Source organism: Papio anubis, chromosome 9, assembly GCF_008728515.1.
Source record: "Papio anubis isolate 15944 chromosome 9, Panubis1.0, whole genome shotgun sequence".
NCBI lineage: Eukaryota > Metazoa > Chordata > Mammalia > Primates > Cercopithecidae > Papio > Papio anubis.
This window is the reverse complement of record NC_044984.1, coordinates 45854479-45865384: the sequence shown is the minus strand read 5'-3', so window position 1 is coordinate 45865384 and position 10906 is coordinate 45854479. Positions and strand designations below refer to the sequence as shown.

The following is a 10906-nucleotide window of genomic DNA, read 5'->3' as shown; positions in this document are numbered from 1 at the left end:
TGTTGCCATGTTGACCTGGCTGGTCTCAAACTCCTGACCTTAGGTGATCCACACACCTCAGCCTCCCAAAGTGCTGGGATTACAGGTATGAGCCACTGGCCCAGCAAGTTCATTCATTTAGCCTGCTGAATGGTGTTTCATCACATGAATACACCCCAATTTGCTTATCCATTTGCTACTGATCGAAGACATTGTACATTGTTTTTAGTGTTTCATTATTAGAAACACTACATTTCTGGGAATATCCTCCAACAGGGTCTCCTATAGGGCTACTCATTTGATAGAGTTTCTATTACATGATGAGATATGCATTTGTTGAGTGCAGGGCCGGATCTCACTGCAAGCTCCGGCCCGTTCACGCGCCATTCTCCTGCCTCAGCTCTCCCCGAGTAGCTACAGACTACAGGTGTCCGCCACCTCCCCAGCTAGTTTTTTGTATTTTTAGTAGAGACGGGTTTCACCCATGTTAGCTGGAGAGCATTCACCCGCGGACCACCTGCCTCAGTTTCCCAGTGCTGGAATTATATTTGAGCCACTGCTACCGCCTTCCAGGTTTTTGAACCACTATGAAATATAAGTGTTTTATATTAAGACCCAGTTCATAGATGAAATAAAAATTTTACAAAATAATACCTGCCCTTGCTATATGCACTCTATTTCCTACTCTGTTGCATTCTGTCCTATTTCATTTCATTTTTGTAAAATGCTGGACATGACTCACTACATTGATTTTATGACTCACTAATGGACTGAAAAACAATGCTCTAAGGCATTTATCTGGAAGTAGACTTTCTAGATCAAAGAATAAGTGCATTTTCAACTTGAGTAGATATTATCAAGTTGCTTTCCAAAGTGGGTGTATCAGTTTTACAGGATATCAGAGTCCTAATTTTTCCACGTCCTCACCCACACTTAAAATGGTCAGGATTTTAGATTATCGATAGTCCTGTAGATGTGAAACAAATATCATTGTCAGTTTAATTTGGAAAAAATTAGCCAGGCGTGGTGGCATGTGCCTGTAGTCCCAGCTACTTGGGAGGCTGAGGTGGGAGGATCACCTGAGCCCAGGAAGTCAAGGCTGCAGTGAACTGTGATTGGGCCACTGCACTCCAGCATGGGTGACAGAGTCTCAAAAAGAAAAAGAAAAAAAAAGTTTTTTAGATGGTAGTTTTAAATATTTATAATAGTCAATTTAGTCAAAATGATCAATTTTTACTTCTGCTTTTTCATAATTTTATTGTTAAAATTTTATGTTGATTATAAAAATACTATATATTTTTTCAAATAATTTTGCTGCTGTTGTTGTTTTTGAGACAAGGTCTCACTCTGTCACCCAAGCTGGACTGCAATGGTGCAATCTCAGCCCACTGCAACCTCCACATCCTGGACTCAAACGGTCCTCCTGCCTCAGCCTCCCAAGTAACTGGACTACAGGCATGCGCCACCATGCCTGGCTAATTTCTGTATTTTTTGTAGAGACAGGGTTTCACCATGTTGCCCAGACTGGTCTCACACTCCTGGACTCAGGTGATCCACCTGCCTCGGCCTCCCAAAGTGCTGGGATTAGAGGTGTGAAACACTGTACTTGGCCTTTTCAAAAAAAAATTTTTTTTTTTAAAATATGGAATGCTTCATGAATTTTTGTGTCATCCTTGCACAGGGTCTATGCTAGTCTCTGTTTTGTTACAGTTGTAGTATATGTGCTGTCAAAGTGAGCACCAGATAATTTTGAAGTTGGTTCGTATTTTGTTTTGTTTTGTTTTTACAACTTTAGATATTTAATTGCCCTGGAGTTTATTTTTGCCTATCGTTTTATGTCTTCCGATACTTCAGCCCCTCATTATGTGATTCTTCACCAACTTTGGGACTCTGCTTCTCATCTCCTCCCTCAGAGTGTTTTTCTTGAAGAGAAGGGGAATACGAAAGGCCCCAGGCTTAGAATAGCTCTTAGAAGGCCTTTAAAGAAGCAAGTGGGAGGGCCGGGCACACCCAGCCAAGAAGTAGCCTTTGATTTTTGTAATTGCAGTCATCAAAAAGCATCATCAAAGAACTTTTATCAGACTGGGTGCGGTGGCTCACGCCTGTAATTCCAGCCCTTTGGGAGGCCAAGGTGGGCGGATCAACTGAGGTCAGAAGTTCGAGACCAGCCTGGCCAACATGGTGAAATCCTGTTTCTACTAAAAATACAAAAATTAGCTGGGCATGGTGGCGTGCACCTGTAATCGCAGCTACTCGGCAGGCTGAGGCAGGAGAATTGCTTGAACCCGGGAGGTTGCAGTTAGCTGAGATCACGCCACTGTATTCCATCCTGGGTGACAGAGTGAGACTCTGTCTCAAAAAAAAAAAAAAAAAACCAGAAAAGTTTTTATCAGTGATTGCTTGCAATGGGCAATTAAGGTAGACACTGAACTAAATTTAGAATGTATTATTCACAAATATAGTCTAAGAAGTTATACTCTGAAAATTAATAAAGCAGATAAGCAAAGGACAAACCATATAATAATAAAAAAGGTAGAGCAATCTAGAACTACTGTAGATAGTAAAGAATTAACATCAAACACATCAAAGTGCAATTCAAGGATAAAGGCATCACTGGGTGGCGAGCAGTGCTTAGTATGTATTTGTTACAGGGGTTCCAAGTTCAGGGAAACTGTCATCAATCAACTAGGGAAGGTGGGTCTCTTCTGACTTCTCCCATCCTCTCCTCTTCCATCCTCCACACATGTGCCCCATCTCTGAGCTTTTTCTCCTCCAAGAACATAAGCCTTACTAACGCTTGAAATCAGAGGAGGTTTTTCTTTGTGTTAGTACTCGGCTCTCAATAAATGGACCTTTACCCAGCATCAGCAGGAACCACCCTCAGGAGCCACTTTGTGCTGCCTGGCACGTCCACAGCAATTAGAGCAAAAGGACAGAGTTAAGGAAACTCTTTGAGGAAAATTATCCCCACCCAACTTTGGCAGGGTCACCTGGGAGCCCTCTCATCAGTATTGCTATTCACTGTGGTACCCCCATTGTTCCACTAGCACCATGTACTGAACTTCCTCTGTGTTCAATTCCTATAAAAGAAAGGAAGCCCTTGCCTCAAAGTGCTCTCATTTTTATTATTTTTTATTTTTTGAGATGGAGTCTCACTCTGTCTCCCAGGTTGGAGTGCAATGGCGTGATCTCAGCTCATCACAACCTCCGCCTCCCAGGTTCAAGAGATTCTCCTGCCTCAGCCTCCCTAGAAGCCGGGATTACAGGGGCTCGCCATCATGCCCAGTTAATTTTTGTATTTTTAGTAGAGATGGGGTTTCACCATTGTTGGTCAGGCTGGTCTCCAACTCCTGATCTCAGGTGATTCCCTGCCTTGGCCTCCCAAAGTGCTGGGATTACAGGCACAAGCTACTGCGCCCACCCACACTCTCAATTTAAATACATTTGCACATTCAACAAGACTCATAAATGTCTTACCTAGCTGGATCAATATTAGAAAGGCCTCAGGGATTTTGCGGTTCGATATCACTGTCATAAAAATTGTTTCAATGTAGAAAAAAAGGTTAACATATTTCATACATATTCATTAAGAAATGTACATGGGCTGGATGCAGTGACTCACCCTTGTAATCCCAGCACTTTGGGAGGCCAAGGTGGGTGGATCACTTGAGGTAAGGAGTTCAAGACCACCCTGGGCAACATGGTGAAACCCCATCTCTACTAAAAATACAAAAGTTACTCAGGCATGGTGGCATGCACCTGTAATCCCAGCTACTCAGGAGGCTGAGGCAGGAGAATCGCTTGAACCTGGGAGGCGGAGATTGCAGTGAGCCAAGATTGCACCACTGCTCTCCAGTGTGGGTGACAGAGCTAGACTCCATCTCAAAAAATAAGATAAACAAACAAACAAAAAACAAAAGTCACTGAGTGAGGTCTTTAACCATCTCTTCTGAAATAGTCCTGATCTCCCACCTATAGCTCTTGCTGCTCCATTTCCTGATTTTTAAATTTGTTTTTTAATAAAATTTAATGATCTGTACTTATTGATGTATACTTATTGACTAGTTGTTATCTGTCTGCCCCACAGAATATAGGTTTTCAGAGAACAGGAACTTTTTATGTCTTTATCATTGCTATATCCCACTGCCCAGAATCAGTGCCTGGAACATAGTAGATCCTTTACAAATAGTGCACTTGTTAAGTTAATGAAACTGAATTAAATGAACATATATGTTATATATCCTTACTGCATTGATTGGTATATGAGAAAATTAAACAGAAGAAACTAACAGCAAGATAAGTAGTGTCCTAGACTCCAAGAAGTCTTTCCAGACTAATCCTATTCAGCATTAGAAGTACAGTCATAGGCCGGGCGGGGTGGCTCACATCTGTCATCCTAGCACTTTGGGAGGCCGAGGCGGGCGGATCACAAGGTCAGAAGTTCAAGACCAGCCTGGCAAACATGGTGAAGCCCCATCTCTCCTAAAAATACAAAAATTAGATGGGCGTGGTGGTGGGCACCTGTAATCCCAGCTACTTGGAAGGCTGAGGCAGAATCACTTGAAACCGGAAGGCGGAGGTTGCAGTCAGCCGAGATCGTGCCACTGCAGTCCAGCCTGGGCAAAAGAGTGAAACTCCGTCTCAAAAAACAAACAACAAACAAACAAAAACAAAAAAGAAAATACAAAAATTAGCCAGGCTTGATGGCGCGCACCTGTAATCCCAGCTATTTGGGAGGCTGAGGCAGGAGAATTGCTTGAATCTGGGAGGTGGAGGTTGCAGTGAGCCTAGGTCGAGGCACTGCACTCCAGCCTGGGTGACAGAGTGAGACTGTCTCAAAAAAAAAAATGTAATCATTCTGAATCTCTTACTCTGCCCCTTGAGAAGACTCCCCCACCAATCTTTTTCAGTTTAGGTGACTCAAGCAGGGCTGACCCCACCCTGCCTCCAAGCATCAGCTTGTGTCCCAGGCACCCCATGGCCACTGTTTTTGGTTTGGGACTGGCTCATGACTCAAGCTAGGTAGCAGGCAGAGCTTTCTGTGTTAGTCTGGAAAGACTTCTTGAAGTCTAGGCTAGGACACTACTCATCTTTTTTGTTTTGTTTTGTTTTTGTTTTTGTTTTGAGACAGAGTCTTGCTCTGTTGCCCAGGCTGGAGTGCAGTGGTGCAATCTCACTTCAACCTCTGCTTCCTGGGCCCATGTGTTCCTCCCTCCTCAGCCTCCCAAGTAAGTTTCCCTGGGACTTTTGCTGGAACTATAGGAAAAAGGATCAAGTCAGCCCAGTGCAGGTGGTGGTCATTGTTCTACCATGCAGGGAAACCTCCCTGAGAACAAAACCACACTGATTCTAAAGCAGAGACTAGAGAGTGAGAAATAGAAAGAAAGAAACAGGGCCTGGTACAGTGGCTCTAGCCTGTAATCCCAGAATTTGGGGATGTTGAGGCAGGAGGATCGCTTGAAGCCAGAAGTTTGAGATCAGCCTGGGCAACAAAATGAGATCCTGTCCCTATTAAAAAAAAAAAAAAAAAAAAAAAAAAAAAAAGAGAAGGAGAAGGAGGGGGTGGGGAAGAGGGGGGGGAGGGAAAAAAAGGAAAGGGACAGGTGGACAGTGGCCTGGTGATATATGGGTCCCCAGCTTCAGTCCTGCCTACAGTGAGCTGTATTGTTGGGTTTTTCAGTTTATGTGAATGATTCAGCTCCTTTTGAACACAAGCAGTTTGAATTGGGTTTCTGTCACTGACAATCACAAAACACAACAAAACAAAATCATATAATGCACATTTAGCTGCATACTTTCTACTACATCGAATTTCACTTGTTTACTTAATATTATATACAGTTTTTTACCTAAGACTTATGAACATTTTTATAGTTTATAAAATAATCTTGTATTTACATATCACTCAATTTTAACACAATTATGTGAGGTAGGGCATATTTTTTTTTATTTAATAATTTTTTTTTTTTTTGAAACACAGTCTCACTCTGTCACCCAGGCTGGAGTGCAGAGGTATAATCATAGCTCACTGCAACCTTGAATTCCTAGGCTCAAAGGATCCTCCTGCCTCAGCTTCCCACAGTGCTCGGATTACAGGTGTGAGCCACTGAGCCTGGCTAATTTTTTTTTTTTTTTAAAGAGATGGGGTTTCAGGCCGGGTGTGGTGGCTCACGCCTATAATCCCAGAACTTTGGGAGGCCGAGGAGGAGGAATCATGAGGTCAGGAGTTTGAGACCAGCCTGGCCAATATGGTGAAACCCCATGTCTACTAAATACAAAAATTAGCTGGGCATGGTGATGCAAGACTGTAGTCCCAGCTACTCGGGAGGCTGAGGCAGGAGAATCGCTTGAACCCGGGAGGTGGGGGTTGCAGTGAGCCGAGATCGTGCCACTGCACCCCAGTGTGGGCGACAAAGTGAGACTCTGTCTCAAAAAAAAAAGAAAAAAAAGAGATGGGGTCTCACCTTATCACCCAGGCTGGAGTGAAGTACACAATCATAGCGCACTGCAGCCTTGAACTCCTGGGCTCAAGGGATCCTCCTGCCTCAGCCTCCAGAGTAGCTGGGACTATAGGAGCAGGCTACCATGCCTGGCTGATTTTTTGTTTTTTTGAGATGGGTCTTGCTCTGTCGCTCAGGCTGGAGTGCAGTGGCATGATCTTGGCTCACTGCAACCTCCACCTCCTGGGTTCAAGCGATTTTCCTCCCTCAGCCTTCTGAGGAGCTGGGATTACAGTCTTGCACCACCATGCCTGGCTAAGTTTTATATTTTTATTTATTTATTTTTTGAGATAGGGTTTCACTCCCGTTGCCCAGGCTGGAGTGCAGTGGTGCGATCTCAGCTCATTGCAAACTCTGCCTCCCGGGCTCAAGTGATTATCCTGCCTCAGCCTCCCCAGTAGCTGGGACTATAGGCATGTGCCACCGCTCCCAGCTAATTTTTGTATTTTTTTTAGAGATGAGGTCTTGCCATGTTGCCCACTTGGTCTCAAACTCCTGAGCTCAAGAGATCGGCCCACCTCAGCCTCCCAAAGTGCTGGGATTATAGGTGTGAGCCACCGTGCCTGGCCTAATTTTTTATTTTTTGTAAAGATAGGATCTCACTGTGTTACCCTGGCTGGTTTTGAACTCCTGGGCTCAAGTGATCCTTCTGCCTTAGCCTCCCAAAGTGCTGAGATTATAGGTGAGAGCCACCGTGTCCAGCCAAGAAATATATTTTACAGTAACCCAGTACACACGTACACACACAGGCACACACTCTTAAAGTTGCACAAAACAACACTTACCTTAGTGCCTTTGACATTCTCTGATATTTTCTATTCTATTTTTTAAAAATTCTGACCGGGCGCAGAGGCTCACGCTTGTCATCCCAGCACTTTGGGAAGCTGAGACAGGCAGATCACAAGGTCAGGAGTTCGAGACCAGCCTGGCCAACATGGTGAAACTCCTGTCTCTATTAATAATACAAAAATTAGCTGGATGTGGTGGCACATGCCTGTAATCCCAGCTACTTGGGAGGCTGAGGCAGGAGAATTGCTTGAACCTGGGAGGTGGAGGTTGCAGCGAGCCAAGATTGCGCGACTGCATTTTAGCCTGGGTGGCAGAGTAAGACTCTGTCTCGGGAAAAGAAAAAAAAATTCTATTTTATTTCAGCACTTTAGAAGGCCAAGGCAGGTGGTTCCCTTGAGTCCTAAAGTTTGAGACTAGCCTGGTCAATATAGGGAGACCCTGTCTCTACAAAAAATAAATATACATCTGTTTTCTTGCTGTGTCCAACTCAAGAATAAAAAAAAGAAAAGAAAAGAAAAGAAAAGAAAAAATATACTAGTTGCAACCTACAGTTTGTTTTGTTTGTTTGTTTTGTTTGTTTTTTGCTGGAATGAAGTGGCGCCATCTCAGCTCACTGCAACCTCTGCCTCCTCTATTCTAGCGATTATCCTGCCTCAGCCTCCCAAGTAGCTGGGACTACTGGCAGCCCCCACCACACGCAGCTAACTTTTGTATTTTTAGTAGAAACAGGGTTTCACCATGTTGGCCAGGCTGGTCCCGAACTCCTGAGCTCCAGTGATCTGCCCGCCTTGGCCTCCCAAAGTGCTGGGATTATAGGCATAAACCACTGTGCCTGGCCGCAATCCACAGGTTTTCTTTTTAGTTGTTTTTTTTTAGAGACAGGGTCTTGCTCTGTTTCCCAAGTTGGAGTGCATTAGCATGATCACAGTTCACGGCAGTCTTGAACTTCTGGAGTTTTCTGTTCTGTGACTACCTTGTGTTGTTCTTGTCTCAATTTTTGAATGGAAGGAAATTGTTTAAGGTGTACAAGATGGAGGTGATACGGTGTGGTGGTTGAGTCTCGGCTTGTGGGTCTAACAGATTTGTGTTAAAAGCCTGGCTTTGCCACTAACTAGCTGTGTCCTTAGACAAATTATACTCTAAGTCTCAGATTCCTAATTTGCAAAATGAGAATAATAATAAATAATAGTTCCTGCCCCATTAGTTTATTATGAGGATTGTTTTTTTTGGTAGAGACATAGTCTTGCTATGTTGCCCAGGCTATTCTCAAACTCCTGGCCTCAAGTGATCTACCTGCCTCGGCCTCCCAAAGTGCTGGGATTACAGGCATGAATTTTTGTGCCAGCCTACTATGAGGATTAATGCTTGTGAAGTGTTAAATATAGTGTTTGGTACACAATAAAAATTCAATTAATGTTGTCAGTTACTCTTAAGTATAAATTGAGGACCAGGAAGGCAAAAATGGAGTGTGTTTTTTGCAGACGAACAGAGGGGAGCCAGGACACAGCTCAGCTTGCTCGTGCCCAGAGAGAGTTAAGCTGCTGACCCTGAAGGCAGGGGGCACGCAACTGTGTGTGGGAGCCGGACTAAGCAGCTGCGACAGGGCAGACAGTGTGAGAAAGCTGTTGATGAGAGCTGCTGCTGAATAAAATCATATTTCACCTGTCTACGGCCCCCCAAGTGTTCTTTCTGCTCATCCATCCACTACCTCCGGACCTCAACATGACCTTTGGCATAGTCTAAACCTGACACTCATAACACAGATTTTTGAGACAGGGTCTTGCTCTGTCGCAGAGGCTGGAGTGCTCTGGCATGATCACGACGCACTGCAGTCTTGACCTCCTGGACTCAAGTGATCCTCCCACCTCAGCCTCCCAAGAAGCTAGGATGTTCCACAAGCACATTCCACTACACCCAGCTAATTTTTAAATTTTTCGTAGAGATGGGATCTCCCTATGTTGCCTAGGGTAAGAATTCCTAAACTCAAATAGGCCTTTTCCTTCTGAGACTTTAGTTCCTGGGTGATCTTACAGGTGCTTCTATTTTCCCCTCAAGTGGAACAAATTGGCCCCCAGCCCAATCTGCAGAGACAGCTTTGCCTTGGGGAACTTTACCTGATGTAGAACAAAGACAGGAGACAGGCCAAGTTGTAGTTATTTGACTTTCATGATTAAGAGAGCCCTGAAGCAAAGAGACCTTTCATCTGGGTCCCTGGGCAGAAGATCCATAATTCTTTCTCCAGACTCAATGGTTGTTCTAGGTAGGAACCAGAACAACTTGCTGGAAGCCTGCCTTGACTTATTTGAATCGATTACTGCTTTTCTTTCTTTTCCATTCTAAGCCATTATGTTTTTATGGTACTAAGCAGATTTTCTTGAAAGCTACTAGAAAACTGCCTGCTACCTGAAAGCAGCAACTGTTTTCTTCTCTCTTGCTTTTTACCCCATCCCAATGCTTCTCTTTTGCGGCTTGTTATCTAAGTTATTTCCCTGAGGCAAAATTTCCCCATTCTTTCAGCTCCTCTCTTCCCAGATTGAGAAATTCTAGGCTTGCCCTGGACTTCTCTTTTTAGTCTCTGGGTTTTTTTTCCTTTCTTTTTCTTTTTCATCAGGCACCAAGTCCGGAGTTTGCGTGGCTCTGATGTCTGCCCATGGATCACTGATTGACCAGGCTGAAGCCAGCGGGTCCTTTAGATCCCGAGGGATAAAAGAGCAGGCAGCATTTCCACCCACGCTCTGAGACTCCTCATAATTGCATCAGTGCTGCACGTACCTATGCGGAAAATACAAGTGGACTGTCAGGCTTGGGGTTAATGGTTTCACCTCACGTCTCAGAGGAGCAGAGTCCTAGTGCACCTGTGGAGCCTGAACCAGCTTCACTCCAAGAGGAGCAGAGAAGGGAAGCAATTTATCTTACTCCACCCCTTTCAACCACTGGCACTCACAGGTTTGCCACCTGCTCTTGCTCTTGCCAAATGGTACAGAGATGAAATCTTAGAATAAAAGTTTTTGAACTCAATACATTATTAATTAATATCTAGGAGTGGCAGATATATAATGCTTCTCTTTTCACGACAGGTCAAAGATGAAATCTGATTAGGCTTTGGAGGGCGTGGTTTGCCTCTTGAAAGTCCTTGCCAGTCTTTAGAAAGCTGTGTTGCTTAGAGCACCCAAAAGTGCCCTTATCTAACTGAGGGAGGCGCACTTGTCTTCATATATAGAGGCAGGAGCTGGCATTGAGAAAGTCAAACTAGTTCTGCACCATGAGGAAGAAGCAGCTTCAGACGGAGGCAGCGCCACACTGTGAGCTAAGTAAGTAGCCCAGGGAAGCTGCCCAGCTGAGCAGACCTGAAAGGGTGACAAGTACAGCTCTAGCAATTTTATTTTCTAGTTATAATAGAAGTTCCCAAAGGAAAGGTTCTGGTCTGGAGGAACTTCATCAAACCTTTCTGAAACTCCACAGATGTACTGTAGCGAGAATCTCAGAACTAATTTGTGTATTTTCTTTTTTCTCCAGGAGAAATTCTGTATGAAAAACAACCTGCTCCAGGAAGGCAAGCCCCTCCCCGCCTTTTTTTTTTAGTCCCCGAGTTTGTTTTTACATTGCACTTTATTTGAATTTTTCTCTTGGCCGTTCAC

General features: G+C 44.2%; 1 protein-coding gene and 1 non-coding gene across 2 annotated transcripts in view; one reads left to right on the top strand and one right to left on the bottom strand.

Moving 5' to 3' along the window:
* Window positions 1-1615: 1615 nt before the first annotated feature.
* On the bottom strand, window positions 1616-1719 carry LOC116268995. Its single transcript, XR_004176321.1, has one exon. It is a non-coding gene; the product is annotated as a U6 spliceosomal RNA (small nuclear RNA).
* Window positions 1720-9180: 7461 nt separating this feature from the next.
* The window catches only part of SLC11A2 (solute carrier family 11 member 2), a 50296-nt gene continuing 48570 nt past the window's right edge, over window positions 9181-10906 (top strand). The window contains exon 1 of the mRNA XM_017945869.3: window positions 9181-10579. Within this exon, the coding sequence (XP_017801358.2) occupies window positions 10531-10579 (49 nt within the window). The 5' untranslated portion in view covers window positions 9181-10530. The remainder of the gene's footprint in view (window positions 10580-10906) is intronic.